This window comes from Wyeomyia smithii, chromosome 3 (assembly GCF_029784165.1).
Source record: "Wyeomyia smithii strain HCP4-BCI-WySm-NY-G18 chromosome 3, ASM2978416v1, whole genome shotgun sequence".
In the NCBI taxonomy this organism is placed as follows: Eukaryota; Metazoa; Arthropoda; class Insecta; order Diptera; family Culicidae; genus Wyeomyia; species Wyeomyia smithii.
In genome coordinates, this window is record NC_073696.1 from 79,435,197 (window position 1) to 79,453,004 (window position 17,808).

The following is a 17,808-nucleotide window of genomic DNA, read 5'->3' on the forward strand; positions in this document are numbered from 1 at the left end:
TGATGTAAAACCGTGGCACATGACAGCATAATCAGTTTGGTTGGGAAACCATGTTCAAGCATAATCTGCCACAGCTAGTTGCGTATCACTAGATCGTACACTGCCTTGAAGTCTATAAACAGATGATGTGTCGAGTATCTGACTTAAGGTGAACATCTGGTTCGTAATAGCTCGTCCCGCTCATCCGTATTCATCAACAGAGGCTTTCTGCAGTGACCTAAGTCTATAGAGTATATGAGTGGTTCCAACCAGTCCGTTTCTCCTCAAACTATACCCTCAGGATAATCTGGTGAATTGCTCTATATAGAGTAGCGACGGTTGCTTGTCAGTAATTAAATAAATATTCATAAAAACACAAGGAATGATTGAAAATCAGCAAAAATTGTATTTCCTGATAACGCGCATTCTATTATTAAGAAACTACACGTTCAGTTCGATCCTCTTTTCTTTTACTATCAACCGTAGACGTTTCTTGAATGCTTCCAAACTAGCACTCATCGTCCAATCTGTTCCAAATATTGATCGGAAGTTTCTTAAAAGTTTAAATAGTGTCATCTTTTGTACTTCATTCTAAGGATCATAATTATTATGCCTATTGCGTTATCCAACCACCATTCAGTTCCACCACAGCTGCCTAGAAGTGCAAAGGGTAGAAAAGCACATTCGTATTGTGCAAATGTTGGCTGTTGTCGTCTTTCACTGAACCGTTGTATGCAGGCTTCGTAGTTGTGCGAGAGAAATTGTATAAACTCATATGCAGAGAAAGTTGGAATCATGAATTTGGTATTAGCCTCGTAATTAGAACAATTCGTCATACCTTCTGTGGTGTGGTCTATTTCTTGAAGATGGAGCGTTTAACTTTAAGAAATAGACAACCAAAAAAGTATAGTAAAAACAAATCATTATGCAAATCCTTTTAGTGAATCCAAATGGTTAGCACTTTTGCTTAAATTATTTCAATCATCAAAACAATCACTTAGTAATTTTGAACAGTCTTAACTTTTTTCTTTTTCAAAAGTGCATTGTGTGGCAGCAAATTCCAATCTCAGAGTACTATTTCTGACGTTTAACGTTAAGTCACGTTTATAGAACAAAAAGTCTCAAAATCTGATTGTTACACCAAATGACTTTTTGGTTGTTTCAATGAAGCAAATGTTCATTATAAAGTAGTTTACCATAATATATATCGCATCTAAAACGTAAATTTGTATACTAAATTTTTATAAGAAGTTATAAGCTGTTAACCAGCATTCCGTTTGATATAGATTAATCCTTTATGCTATTGAAATATTATCTAGTTAAGAATACCAACTTTCTATTCTGAATATTTCACAATATATTTTTTAAGAATAAATTTCTGAACTTTTGGAAAAAGAATAAGCTGATTCCAGTTTCTGTCAATTTTTATGTAAAATAAGCACAAACTTGTTATTCAAAAGGAACCTGTGATATGAATGTTATTTTATCAAACAAATAGGTATATTTGTAAAGCTGCAGGTAAATGACTGCTATTCCACATTTGATTAGCTAATTCACTTTCGAGTTGGACCAGTGAGAAATGTATATTTATTAGACGCCCTAAATAGTAAATTTAATATTACTCAATATTTTACCATCCACTAATGTCTTTCTTTTCACTCTCCATCACAGCGCAAATCGAGATCATACCCTGCAAAGTATGCGGCGACAAATCGTCTGGAGTCCATTACGGCGTGATAACGTGCGAAGGTTGCAAAGGATTTTTTCGTCGCTCCCAGAGCTCAGTGGTCAACTATCAGTGCCCCCGGAACAAGCAGTGCGTCGTTGATCGAGTCAACCGGAATCGGTGTCAGTACTGTCGACTGCAAAAGTGCCTAAAGCTTGGAATGAGCCGCGACGGTAAGTAGCAAGAACCTATCGCTCTTTAGCAGTATTCATTAGATCTCCGTGAAACGTTTCGAAACAGAGTACAAGTAGAAGCAGCCTTGAATCCTCATGAGATGCTAAAACGCAGGTATCAATTAGCCAGCTAACAAATTTCTTCCGCTGTGAAGCCTTTTCCCAAGGCAACCAAAAATTAGTTACGCAATAAGGGCAGGCAAATTTATCCAAGCCAGATTCCACCCAATCGACAGCTCTTTCCGACGGCGTTCGAAGGTCATCGACCCATCCAACCGTCGTCGTCGTTCTCGAATGGGTTCGCACAAAATGCGTCATTTCTCACAGCTCCTAGTGCCCGCCCCGCACGCGTGCTTTGGGTGGCAAAATGATAAATGTCGATCAAATTAGAACAAACGGTTTTCGTTCCCAGCCCGGTCACCAGCAGCATAACTCGACCCGAAACATCAATAATGCTGCCTCCCAGCGGGACGTGAAAGCACAGCGAAAATCAAGGAAAAACAAATAAAACCACCCGTCGTCAGCCATCGTTGGATCACAAGCAATATTTCAAAAAGGTGTAAATTTGAATTCACATGGTGTCAATGTTTTTGCTAAAGCAAACTCGTTCGCCTAAACCTAAGCTTACGACCGGACGGAATGTAGAACAGAATCATTCTCGTTTCCTCTCTGTCAGCCGGTTGGATAAACAAATAAAAAGCTTTCAACACTCCAACCCTACTCTACTCCCCTCAACTCCGCCCGTGCGTCTATACACTCCGACACCGTATCCGGCGGCAAACTGTCTTCCTTTCGCTCGAATACATACAATACTGTCATAACGAAACAGACACTTCCTGAAATAACCACCCCCGCCAGAGGACGCCACGATGGGCGGGAGGATGTCATGAGAAAATTACAAGATGTAGCAACGTTTGCAGATCATTTGTTCGTCTTGGCAGATTCGTCTATTCTTTCTCCGATTCATGGCTTCATACTTAGAACTGAACCGGTTCCAGGGAAGATGGAAGAAGCCAAGAAACGGGCGGCACAATGGAAGCGACGTTCGCCAAAAGCAATTCGATTGTGGTTTATGTGATACACCCGGCACGCCACTACTGTTGATTTAGACGGGGACGGCGAAGACGACGACCGACGATGCGAATTGCGTCGTAAATTGGTAAAAATTGACTAGCGTATGACGAACTCGGCAGGCACTGATGAAATTGTCGATGAGTTCTGCTTAAATGTTTGTGCCACTAAATCAAATGAAATTTAGATATGCATATTTTAGAGTTAACGTTCTACTTGCGCGAAACACAATTTTCGTACTGGACATGTGATAGGTAGATAAAGAAAAAATGTTTTTTTTTTTGTTTGATGGTTTATAGAGGGGTTGAAGCATTTAGAAAGTGATTTTGAACATAACATCAATATAAGGTGTAGAAGACACAATAATACGTTATCATTTTTTGTTAAAACACCATGACAAGTGGAACTATTCTACGATTGATTTTTTCAGGAAACTTCTTCAACATCAGAAGGTGGAATGAATTTAGATTTAACAACGTCAATATTGGATTGGTTTGTGAATGACCCTGACTTTACAACGTCACAATAAAGCAATCCGTATTTCGAACACCATGTATTTTTCGAAATTATTTAGCAGACTTGATTGAACATTTTCTATAAGTGAAGTATTGTTTACCCGAATTTTGGTATATACCGTTTTTACTCGGAAAAAATGCAGAAAAAACATGACGAATCACAGAATAAAACACAACTACGAATAATTTGTAGTAATTTCCAAATAATAATAAGAATAATAACACAAAATGTTACGATTTACAACATTTCTGTGGAATATAATGGAATACAATTTAGTCATCAATAAATGAAAAATTCGAACTGAACTCACGATACAGATAGAAAATTTGAAAAAAAAACAGCAAAAGAAAAAGGGTTAAAAAAATATACGACCAAAAAGCGACCAACTAAATTTTGATGAAAAAATATAAAATACAATTAGGCGTCGTACACAAATTACGTAACGCTAAAAACCTAGATTTCAGACCCCCTCCCCCCTATGTAAGGATAAGTAACGTTCGGTTTAAATCCCCTCCGCTAAAATTACGTAACGCTGGACAACCTATCCCCCCCCCCTTCCAAATTTGCAAATTTGAGCAAACATCACAGTTACGTAACGATCTTAACTAACCCCCCCCCCCCTTCATGCGTAACGTTATTTGTGTACGACGCCTCAGAATGCCAATTTATAAATAACAGAGAATGAAAAGTAACACAAAATAGTTCAAAAATCTACACTAAAATTGTGTAAGGCCAAATTAAATAAAAATATTATAGAACATACAAAAAAAATAAAAAAATTAAACAAAACTAACTAAAAAGCACAAACTTGGACACGATGCTCGGAAAATACAAATAGGGGATTTTTACAGAGAATAAACCAAGAAATGTAGAAAAAGTTTCATTTTTGAACAGAAGTGTTTCCAGATAGATTGTTTTTGTATTGTAATTTGTATTTTACGACACTGCAGCCAATGAAAATCTCAATTTGATTAATTTATCGTGCTCCTCGGAAAATTTGACGCGAGAAACACTTATAGTCCCGAGCTAATATGAGCCAATCTCGAAGTACAGCATTTATACGTAAATAGCTTTATAAACAATCATATCTATTTGAAAATGTCTTTTAACTTTCTAGCTCAACGAACAACCCAAAAAATTATTTTAAACACTCCCCTGGATATAAATAAATGCAAAAAGATCTTTCCTTTTTTGCCATTTTGCCATTTTTTTCAATTAATTTGAAAAAAAAAATTTTTTGATTTAAAGTTTACCCTTTATTTTCTTTTTTTATTGCACTATTGTCGCTGTTTTGTTTTACATCTCTTTAATCTACGGTAATACTTAAATCAAAACATTATTTTATTTTTCTGTCATACAATTCTGCAATAAACACAAATATAAAAAGGAAAAAGTAAAACAACATTCGAAACAACAAATAGCTTACTGCCTGAATAAATCAGTTTTGCGTGGTTTTAGCAGCTTGTCGTGGAGACCGTTGTTGAACTAGAAAAATCAATGAGCGAAAGATCTGATGCTGAATTGAACGGGAAAAAAACTGGCAACACTGCTGCTAAAAAGGAAAGATTTCTTTTGAAATTCTTCATAACCAAAAAATCCCCAAAATCATTTCTTGTTCTTTGGGTTAGAAGGTAACGGACATTTCCAAATAAATATGATTGTTTGATGAAAATTAGGACATTTTAAACTGTTTTCGTAAAATGTTATATCTCGAGATTGTCGCATATAATCTAGGGGTGATGAGTGATTCTTACGTTAAATTTTCCAAGGAACACAATGAACCTATCAAATTTTAAATTAAACAAGCTGCATTTAACGAAAAATGCAAATTTTGATTTGAAATATTAAAACAATCTATCTGGCAACACTTCCAGAGGTCAGAAATGATGTTTGTTTTCTAGATTTCTTTGATTATTTTCTTCAAAAGTCACTTATCAATAATTTTCGGACGTCTTACGTTTATTAATTGTAAGAAAGAGAAGAAAAAGGTTTTGAACAAAAAATGTGTCATTTTGCAACAAAGAAAGAGATACATCCCACTGGGCACCAGAATTGAATTTTTTCCAAAATGACACTAGAGGAAAAATCTCCCAACTTCAAGCAAAATCTGTGATGGTCGTCTCCAAGTTGTTGGTACTGTTTTCTAACAAAATTTATCAACAAAGTAAGAGCAAAGCTAAAAAGTTGATAAAATGCAATAAAAGCCGATAGCAAAAAGGAAAAGAAAAAGTTTCAGAAAACTGTAAATTATCTAAGCACTTTCAAAGAAAAGTAATTAAAATATGCAAATCAAAATCATTCAAAATAATTTTCCTATTTTATTCTCCTCCATATGTGGAATGAGCAGAGTGAGTTTTCACCGCTTACTCTTTCTCAGCATGAGAGCTGCGTATAACATTTTTTTGCACTACACCTTTTATTTCTGCTTTTTGCTGTGTTTCTGCTATTCGCAGAAAAAATCTATACACTTGCTGCTTACACCACAGCTGAGCGAAACAAGAGTGCATCACTCTTGTGAGTATACACAGAAGTACACCGCGATGTGCACTGCTGAGCATTCGATAGCATTCGAAGAGCAAACATAGGCGATGGGCGGATAGGTTTTTTTATGTTCAGTTTCAAGATGCAAATTAAACAACGCAATCTACTTTCCTACCTAGATGCTCCTTTTGACTCCCGGAAAATTTTAACATAAGTCCTGGGATTCCAGAAAATATTTTCTACGCTGAAAATTATTGAAATATCAATTTGAAATTAAGACTGCGAAACCAAATCTCGCTACGGGGCAGCCATTTTTGGTTTAGCTGCCGAGGCACTACATTTCATGATTCAGCAGCCCACTTCTGGTCAGACGCTGTTGTATGACGCCCCTATAATGTTGTTTTCAATGATAGAATTATGTTATAATGATCCTAACATTCAAAAAATCTATATTTGTTACTGAAGAACCACAAATAAAAATACAAAAGTAGAATTTTTTAAACTCAATTTTGAAACATCACAAAAACAGATGCATTTAGGTAGTCGTCAAAAGCATTATAATTTGAATTGATTATTTGAATGATAATGACGTTATTAAGATGGAAATCCGTGCTCGATTCTTGTCAAAATTTTGCAATTAAATTTTGTTGAAAATCATTGAAGTTACGTGTCTGAAATTTTGATCGATTGTTTGCACCGCGGACCATGCATAAAGTAGCAAATCGAGCGCTATTTGTTAGGTGGAAGCTGAGGTTTTCACGCTCAAAATCGCTCAACTAAAAAGGAAACTAAACTCAAAATTGTACAAGAAAAAAACACCGTCCAGATTTACCTTGAAATTTGATCATTTTTGAACACTCGATTGTATTAACAGTACGTTAGATGCAAAGGGTGACACCCCAACAGCCCTAAATACGTTAGCCATATGGACGGTTGCCATACGTACGATAGCCATAAGCGACGTTAGCCATAATATTATTTTCGCATATGGATGTTGGCCATAATATACGACAGCCATAACGTACGATATGTATGCCATTCTTTTATTATTGAAAAATTTAATTTTTTTTTCCTGCTCAAAAATACGTTTACCATTAGGTATTTATAGGTGCTAAGAGATGATTGATTGAATGTTGTTCTGCATAAAATGGATAAAAGATGATTATTTATTTCCAGCACGTTGTATATCTCTTCGATATTTCTAACGCAGTATTTTTTACGATTTTCACGATGTAAAAAGTGTAAATAAAATTGCCAACACAGTAACAACGATTATGTAATGTTAAATAATTGAAAGTGATAACAGGAGATATAGTACATAACATTCTGGGATAATTAATTTCACCAGCACAAAGTATTTTTTATATTGGAAATTTCATTTAGCAGTTGAAAATATTTTTTCTTCGTACAAAAATAATTCATTATTTTATTTGTCCTAATAGTCTATTCTAAATTATTCGAATCTTTTATATCGCCATAATATGTTCTAAACTCTTCTTATTCTAGTATTTAATAATAGTTTTCTAAATATATAATGTGTTTAATCAGTATTATTTCATAATTTATTGTTTTCGGAGCCTAGGGCTGAAGCAAATCCATGTACACAACTTGCTAAATCGCAATTTTCGAAATTTTTATTTCATTCGGTCATCTTTTAGCTGCTGATATGATTTCTGCTATTGGTCATCGATTTTTGATATGAAGAACGAGATAAATCCTTTTTTTATATTTTTATTCATCGATTATACTGAGAAATTTGTTTGACTATCCGGAGTCATGTTTTTTCTTCCAGTTTTGGATTTTGTTTATAACTGTGACGTTTGCCTTTTTGTCGATTTTGTCTAGAAATGCCAAAGTTCATACAATATTTTGTGGCGCAGTAAACTCAAGGCATAAAGAAAGGTGAAATGATTGACTCATCTCATTTCATTTTTCATTATACTTGACAAACATCGACATACAGTCGCTAGATAATTTTTATATTTTATGTCGGCATATTTACTAAGAACGATATTCGTTTTATCGACATAATGACGATTCTCTACGAAAAAAAATTGAAATATATAATTGAAAAATCCGGAGACTTTGTTTATCCGAAGTGACATATTTTTCAAAACTCTGGATAATAGAGTCTGACCTGTACCTATTTTGATTTCGCTGACCTTCCACGATGCACAAATAAATAAGTTTTTTGAAAATAAATTGCATCAATGTGCCAGATGCTTCAGCTTCAATGATATTGCAAGGATTTGAGATATTGGTAGCATGAACAACAGCCAGAGCTTGATTTTTTTGTATGTCTAGTACACAGGTCCATTTTTGACAAATTCATCAATCGAGTTTTGCTGCTTGAATTTGTTTAGATTTTTACTCCGATAAAAAACAGACAGAGTATTTTTTTAACTTTTATAAAGTTATAATTCGTACAATATGCATCGATGATTTGATATATTTTTTACTAACTCTGCATCCCGATTCGCCTTGCATAGCCTTCAAGTTGTGATTTTTTTATACGAAAAAAATAGTTAGAAACTGCTTGCTAAATTCCCAAAAAGGCGGTAAACATCAAATTGAATAAATCATTTGCATTACCGTGTTTATTACTTTTGAAACCTATAGTAGGACATTCTAGATAATACAACCAAAATAATTTCAGTCTTTATCCGAAAAATCGTTTCAGATAACCTTAGCGTGGGTCCCTTCTCACTGCTCGATACCGGGCAATGAGAAAGCGGACTCTTCGGCTAAGGTGGGCGCATCGAAGGGTGAAATTTATGAAAGACCAATTGCTTTTAATGAATTTTTCGCATTTGTACGTCAGAATACGATCATCAGTTGGCAAAATTCTTGGACCAGAGGGGAACTGGGAAGGTGGTTACATTCCATTATACCCAAGGTATCGACGAATCCGTGGTTCAAGGGGTTGGATGTAGGTCGAGATTTCATTTGCGTGATGTCTCGGCTTATGTCCAATCACTATAGATTTGATGCGCATCTCCGTCGTATTGGGCTCGGGGAAAGTGGTATCTGTGCCTGTGGTGAAGGTTATCACGACATAGAGCACGTTGTTTGGTCATGCTTTGTACACCGTGACGCCAGGTCTAAATTAATAACTTCCCTCCGGGCCGAGGGTAGAGAACCAGCTGTCCCTGTTCGTGATGTCTTGGCGAGTCGCGACCTACCCTACATGTCCCTTATATACATTTTCCTGAAATCCATCCATGCCCAAGTCTAGTCCCATTCCTTTCCACCCACATTCAACAAAACGGCAAGAACACGTCGTAAACCTCGATTTTGGAACCAGCAATTGAACCCCACACGAACTCGCCAGGAAAACCCGAGGCCTTTCTTTATATCTTGGCTCAGCGGCACACACCATATGGCAACTTGAACACCAGCGAACAACAACAACGAACCAAAACCAGCAACTAGACCCCGCACAATACCCTCAGAACCCGAGGATGACAAGCCCCTGTCCCAGCTCATGACATCGTGGCTTAGCAGAACAAATCCATACATGCTGCATATTCATTCGATGATCATCAGACGACCATTCAACTACAAAACACTGATTGAATAATACATGCTAGTTTTAAGATAGACTTAATTTCAGCTCGTAGTCGGCAGCGAGGATAAAAAATTTGCTTATAGATTTTAAGTCATCCGATATAATTGGCGCCGTTAAACATTGAATTGTATTTGTGCCGTGTCAAATAAATGATTTGTGAAGAAAAAAAAAATAATTTCAGTGAATAACATCAACAGTTATAGGGTCACTTGCCAGCAAAAGCAGCAGATTATCAGAACATTAACGCTCAATTGAACTCTTTTTTGGGACTTTCATTTGACCAGCCTCTTATTTAAAAAAAAATATATAAACAATATTTATTACACAGTACCAACGAATGAAATTTACTACTAAGACAAACGAAAACATATAACGGTTTCTAGCACATAAAGAGATAAACATACACAATTTCACACCATTAATAATGCACAATACAGCATCGTTTTAAACCATGTAAAATTGTTCATTGAGTTGATATAAACTTAAAGCTGCAAATATGACTATGCATTCAAATTAACTTTACTTATGTGCATGTAAACAAGTAAAATTTACGCTAAAATTTTCTGCTGTGTAGTGCGGAAGTAAACTTCCTTAATTACTTGCAGCACACAACAACTATGGAAACAAATACACAATGCACAATTAGCAATAATATTAACTATTATTGCGGTTTTTCATCCTATATTTTGATAAGTTATTCAAATGTTGTCACCGCGCTGCGATAACATTGAAGTACATAATTGTTAGCTATTGTTAGCTAGTATTCAAATTGAAAAATTATCTGTGAAACACTCGCGGCCTTCGGCCGACTCGATTGTCCGAGATGAATGCTGTCCTTACTCGCTATCGCTCGTTCGTTAAACTAAGGGATAGCCCCTAGTGGTGAGTAAGCCTAGGAAACCAGTAGATCAGTTGTTTGTATGCGAGAGGCCGCCGCTTCCGACGGCGGGTCGGCGGCCGACTTGGACTGCGGAAACCTCGGCGGCTTGGGGCCGCCTTAGTTCCTTGCCCTCGACGATGCGTCTTCGCCGCATGGATATCCTGTTGAACTATTTTCATAACAAATATTAGGGTGCCAATGAACACCGTTTTTTCAAATTTTGTTTTTTCGAAAAATGTCCCTAAGCGAAATTTCAGTTCAGTCGGAATTCAGGAAGTAGAGCCTCATGGTCGAAAACGCACTGTTCATGGAATGTTCGAAATTGAAAATTCTTCTATACTGAATGTCTTAAAAATAAAATGCCGAGAACTGGTATTAACCCAAAAAAATTGAAGAAGAGAAAATTGACTTTCTTCCGCTTCTCAAATAAGTTATCATTTGCAAAAAAAAATTACCTTAAAAAAATTACATTTTGATGGAAGCATCATGACTATTATGTCAAACAATACTTCTGTGTGGCCATTTCAGACTTCACACGCGCAATGTTTAAAGTAATCTCTCGCTATAAACCTCTGCACAGTGACTTAGCGTTGGCTTCAGTGACAAAGTATCATCGTCAATAGAGTGCACTTCGAAGTAAAATCACTAGAGGGTAAAGAACTGTCTCCGCATCAGTCAGTGTGCGTCGTTGCATCAGAACCGTCCTATGCGATTCAGTGTTTGACTGTCGTATTGGACATTTGTGCACTACGAGTTTGGGCCCTGGCACCGTCCCCACCGTACAAATACACCACACTATTGGGGCTCGCTCGGCAGCAGCATGGTGGGAGCAGGTCGAAAAATTTATTGCGCTGTTATGCAAATAAAATGCACTTTTCATAGTTTTAATTACAGAGATGCATCAAAGCGGCGCGGCGTCTGTTGTCAGCGGCGCGGCGTCCGTTGTAAGCGGCGCGACGTCCGTTGTAAGCGCCGCACTGCAGTAGTGCCGGTGTGGAATTTGTCCGCCAACACTCGTAACCGGTCTACAGCAAAAGGCGAGATTTGCATCCCAGCAGCCAGCGCCCGGACGACGATAAGCGTTCGATGAATTTGAGTAAAAATAGCTTGATTCTATTTTGATTGCCTCTTTGTTTATCCTTTCCGCAAATAATTCAATAATCGGTGGTTGGTTGTTTGATCATTTGGTTAGTGAAGTTGATTTTACAGGAGCAACGATTTTGATAGGCTTTATTTGAAAAAGCAGTCTTTCTAGAAGGATGAAATTACCGTTCTAGCCGCAATTTTTGGCTGAAGGAACAAATCTATTTAAAAAATTGTTGAAATTCTGAAACAGCCTATTTTTTACAATTATCAACTGAATATCAGTACGACCAGAACTAGTGCTACAGTGAAACAGGAGCTTCTAACCCATTTCTGGACGGAAAAGTTAGCTTATAAAAAATTATTAGAAAACTAAGAAAATAATGCAAATGAAATTTGCGCCAATCATCCAACAATAATAACTGAGAAATTGTCGTTATAGATACATAGTTCAGGTTAATCATATCTGTCGAATGACACAATCTCATTTCCACAAATGTTCATGATATCCCTTCACTATGCGTGTGCTTTCATTTTTTACTTCACATGTTTTTTATGGAAATGTGTATTCTCATACACAAATATTCTCAATGCAACCACTCTTACAAACATGGTAATCAATTGCAACGTAAAACATGTTACCAACCGCAATAAACCTAGTAAATCAGTTCTTCGACAATCCAAACCAGAAAATTAATAACACACATTGACCATAGCGTAGAAGAACATTGTGAGCTTTCATCTATCGATTACGGTCATCCGAACCGCGGTCGCTATGGGGATGACGGAGCCCGATTTTCGGGTTCGTTAAGGGGAGGTACGAGTTTCCATATCTATTGGAAGCATTTTATGCTTCGCTAGAGGGATTCAATTATGGTTATTACTTACCAACCAAAAAATCCGGACGCAATCCGGATGGAGTAATGAAAAGGCAATTACGGTATCGGAAATATAACGGCAAGTACCTACTTTTTTTTGGAAATGGAAAGCACCGATTACTGCTCGAGTAAATTATGTATTTCATCGATGATCCGTTTAATTGCACACATTCGATTGCTGTGTATACATCAAAATGGTAATATGGATGGACTTGTTGTTGCTATTTAATTCTGAGGGGAAATTATTGGAAACTATAGTCATTAAGTTTTCCTATAAGCATTCATCGCACATGGACTTTTTTGATAATTCAAACTCTGTACTGGAATTTCTCTACTAATTTTATAGATCTTCATCGAATCTCAGCAACTGGGCAGCAATGTATGCTAGAGCTACCCTTTAGTGCTTTAATTGTAATTGCAGTACAGTAATAGCCTTAAATTATTGACGATTCCCTCGGTGCAGGACGAGGTTAAATTTGTATCACCCCGTGACGTGACCACAAATATTTCCATAAATAGCAAATTAACACACAATCTCGGACTTGCGTGGATTTCGTGGTAACCCGCGTATCCAAGTGGCAGCGACTTGTCCGCGTACACTCTGCGTGATACTACGAAGCATAAAATACAGAAGCGCACTAAGCACAGTCAAGGAGGAAATACTCCTGGGGATGTTTCCTGCTGCCCTAAGCTGTTGGCTGTTGTGCTGTTACTGTGACGAGTCGATAGCTAGCAGAGCATTGACCGTTTAAAGTAGCTCGAAGTAAATTGCCACTAGAGGAAGGGTGGTGTGTGAAAAAGGCTAAGAATAAGGGGATGGCTTTACGTGAAACCAGGGAAATGAAAGGAGAGAAATATATCTTTGATTGCGAAACGCATGATTATGCTGGAGGTGCTCGACCCTAGCGATCGGGGATTAATGTTGAAATAGATTACGCACAGTTTAATTTTGTTGTGTGTGGAGTAAATGCAAAATAAAAGGGGTTTCAACTAAAATCGTAGCATTATCTTATTCATCGTTTCTGTTGTCCGGGTGTAGAAATTCTTTATTTCTTGACTCATAATACTGAAAAGATCGATTGAATATCGATTGTGATTGACAATGCATTATAATTATAATATTAATTATTATAATGCATTGATCTTTGATTGCTGTACGGTAATACAATCTGTAAAAATGAAGGGGAAGCTAGCCAGATGAGAAGCAAAATTTTAATGGAAAAAAGTGACCAGAAAATTTCAAAAAAAAACCCTATACCAAATGTTCACCTGCTCGAAAAAACATCCTGTGCACATTTCAGCTCAATCGGACTTAAAATGGGGTGTAGCAAAGCGATCGAAGTTTGGCTTATTTGAAAACCGAAAAATCACCCAAAGGGGGGGTACGTGAAATTTCGGTTTTCGAATTTTTTTTTTGATGCCAAGTGACTTGAAAACGCATGAAACGGCGAGAATTGGTGTCATCTGAAATTTTTTTTTGCAAAAATCTACTCTCTGGAACTTTGTCGTTTTTTCAATTGTAGAAGGTGGAGTTCAAAATGTTTAGAATCTATCTTTTGAAATTGATCACCAGTCTCTCGAAACAGCTTGTATAATTATATACTAGCATCGAATACATTATGTTTCATTAGGGTGGATCATTTATTCGACATAGGGTGGTTCATAATATTGTGTAAAAATGAGTATAAAATGAAAAAAATCACTTTTCACTGAATACCAATAGAAAAATTCCTGAAAATATAATATTTGTTATATCATTGTCGTTAGGGTGGCAATGTTGAATTGGAAAAATTATAAATAAAATGGTAAGATATTATAGAACAAATTTACAAAATGTATCAAAAAACTACTCTGTGCAAAAAAAAAAGATTTCAACCAAAATAAGATTGTGTCTCGCGGGAAATAGTGAATGCTTTCATGTCATTTGCAAAATCACACACGGGAGCTACCTGGAATTTGAATATTTGAAAAATGTGTTCGATTCCAAGTGTCTTGAAAGCACATGAAACGGTGGAAACTGATAGAATATGTTTTATTTTATTTGTTTGAAAATCTACTCTCTAAGACACTTGTACTTGTTCTTTCGAATGTTGTACCAGACAATTTATTCGTTTTATTTACCACAATAATGTCCTTTGCCAACACTTGATCGAACACACAGTGCTCTGGCTTATATAATCGGACAAATCGGACAAAAGACTGTATCGATGTTATTCAGTGATAATGAGAGTATAGGGATCTCAATCAGATACGCAACACAATTGACTCGTTCTTTCTGGGTTTGCGTCGTTTTGACAGTTCGACCATGCATTTTCTATCCAGTTTACATCATCAGAACGTGAACGTGCCCATTGGCTGAAACTTTGCATAGACGTTTTTATAGGCAAAAGATGCCATTTTGTGCTATTGGTTTAATTTTTTGAAACACAACTCATTTTTGAAAACCTATAAAAATATGCTATTTCGGATAGGTATTGATGATTACAAAAATTTTTAGAATTTTTTTCACAATATTATGAACCACCCTATGCCGAATTAATGAACCACCCTATGCCGAATTAATGAACCACCCTAATGAAACATAATGTATTCGATGCTAATAAGGGAAAAACATAGATAGGAGAGTATATTGCGTTGTTTGCTTTGCATTTCGGAACGAAAACCCCAAATTAATCCACCTAGCTGTGAGACCCAGTCTTTCTCATCCAAACTTTTTACTTGCTAAAATAGATTCACACGAACACTTCAATTTTCAGAAAAAAGACACATTGATAACATTTGCTGGATTTATTTTTAATCCTAAATAACAAATTTTTGGTAGCCAACAGTGAAACTATACCTAACATTTAGAATATAACATTCAAACACATATGAAAATACATTAACACATACAAACAACATGAAATGAATATGTTTCAAATATACATACACGAAATTTGTTTAGTAGGTAGGTACAATCGAAACGTCACTGTGTTCATATTTAGGTTGGACTCGATTATATATCATTTGATTAAATATCATTTTAGATTCGATTATTGTAGTAGGATTTTTCTTCTATTTCAATCATCATATTTCATCAGTTAACCTTTAATTAGCCCGTTCATTTGATAACAGTATTATTCAAATCGGTTGTGTAGTTTCTATAATATTCAAGTTTCGTGATTTCCACATTTTGATACATTACAGACGAAGTTACAGTCCGACTAAAGCAAAATTCAAAAGGGTGTTATGAGGCAGCTAGACTTTTCATTTGACACTAATTTTGTAGAAATCGGTTCAGCTGTCTCTGAGAAAAGTGATTGAGTTTAAGTTGTCTTCGGAATATGTTTCTTTTCAAAGCTGGATTTCACATTTTTAAACATAACAGGCAAAGTAAAAGTCCGATTGCAAAGACAAATCAACAGGGTCTCATGAGGCAACTAGAACTGCCATATGACACTGATTTTGTGGAAATCGGTCCAGCCATCTCTGAGAACTATGAGTGAGATTAAACACTCTCCAGAACACGTTTCTGTTAAAACCTTTTGAACCACATGTCTAATCTTTATGAATTTCAAAAGTGAGATTGAGAGAGCGTTACACACACATACAGAAAATGCTCAGCTCGTCGAACTGAGTGATATACGACATTCGACCCTTTTGAGCACTTTTATACCTTTAGTTTTTACAGTGATTGCTACACCTTTCTAGGAGAAAGGCAAAAAATTAATTCAGCCGCTCGTCACGCACCTTTGCTATCCGAATGTTATCGAATTTATCTCAGCAGTGCACATCGTGGCGAACTTCTGTGTATTCTCACTTTCACCACTCTCGTTTCACTCTGCTGTGTTGTGAGTAGCAAGTGAATTAGTTTTTCTGCGAGCAGCAGAAACACAGCACGAAACAGAGAAAAGTGTGCATAGGCGGGGGCGTGGTTGGTAACGTCTCCGCCAACCACGCTCGACGCCTGGGTTTGAATCCCAACGCCGACATAGGTGTCGATGGTTGTGGGGTGGCGTGATCCACTCACAACCAACCCAACTGGTCTAGATTCAATTCTAGCCGACACCGGGAGATTTTCTGAGGCGAAAAATCTCTGGGATCACGCCTTCCATCGCACGAGGAAGCAAAGCCGTTGGCGCCGGTCCGTTAATCAACGGGTCGTATGTTAGGGTCCTGGGTGGAGTCGCCTCCCTGGGCGTCGGTGATTGGTACAACAACAGTGGCTGAACTAGACCGACAAAAATAAGCGAGAATAAAAAATAGTGTAGTGAAAAAAATTGCTACATGCAGAGCTCATGCTGGACAAGAAGTGAACGGTAAATATTCACTCTGCTGTTCTCACATATTGAGGAGAATAACAAGCCCACGAAACTGTGAACGACTTTTCCTATTATTTAAAACTCAATGGAATATCAGGAAAATATTTTCGAAAATTCGTACTGGCGAGGAAGTTTGTTCTCTCAAGTTTACAGAGTGTGCCATTACCCTACTTGATCCTCTTCTAACGCTGAAATCCAGAAAAAAAGAAAAGTTACACTCAGCTGAATGAATACCTCTCCAAGCAGTTCCAATTACCGATACTTGACAAGGTAACTAATGAGGCTCAGTAAAGAAAAGCATTAGAGTCTTTATAGAGGTGTAGAGGGATTAGTTAAAATATAAAAATCGGTTACTTACCACGGTGACATAGTAACCTTCTTTTCCGTTATAGTTATAGTTCCGTTTAGAGATGCAGAGGTAAACTCGGTATCTGGCACTCCTTCTTTAACCGTCCGTTAGGACGTAGCCGGCACACAGTGAAACGAAATCAAAAATTGGTAACTTTTTTCCGACACATTGTACAACTAACTATTTCGAGCAAGTTTGTAAAGGATAGGAAAATTCTATCTCTTAACCTGACAAATTTATAAGGTATAAAAGTTAAGCACCCCCTTAAAATGTGTTTTTGCGTGATAACGCTCCTATCTTAATTTTTTCATTGTTCAAGTGTTTTACAAACTTCAAACTGAGATCATTTGTCACATTTTTTTAGAAGAAAGTGTACCGTTATCTCTTAATTCAAATGAGTTATGTCCGTTTTTGCAATTTAATGACACAATTTTCAGGAGAACATATCTTGCGGGAAGACAGATGTTGGCAGCTACTTTCAGCTTTTTTTTCGGATACTTGCTCCCTCCAATTATGTATATATATCGAACTGGAATCGAATGGGATTCATAGTAATTTTTCGGAAATTGGAATTTGATTTGAAACTGTTTTGGAATTTGGTTATTTTTTAATCAACTTTTTTTAACCGGACAATCGATGCCCGTAAATGAGTAAGCCATGGGCGTTTAGTGATTTTACAGGTGCTCAGTAATTTAAGCGCAGTGTTAAAATGTGTCACTTAAGGGTGTCTCCTCACTATGCAATTATTGTTTACCTTGAAAAACCTTTTCATGTCAAATTTGGTTTCACTTACTTAATTAGTT

The 17,808-nt window shown here is 36.6% G+C and overlaps 1 protein-coding gene across 9 annotated transcripts in view; it reads left to right on the plus strand.

Moving 5' to 3' along the window:
* Positions 1-17,808, plus strand: part of LOC129732749 (probable nuclear hormone receptor HR3) — a 511,429-nt gene that overhangs the window by 466,773 nt on the left and 26,848 nt on the right. For all 9 annotated transcript variants that reach the window (XM_055693934.1, XM_055693935.1, XM_055693936.1 and 6 more), the window contains one exon: positions 1,651-1,878. In XM_055693934.1, the coding sequence (XP_055549909.1) occupies positions 1,651-1,878 (228 nt within the window). The remainder of the gene's footprint in view (positions 1-1,650; positions 1,879-17,808) is intronic.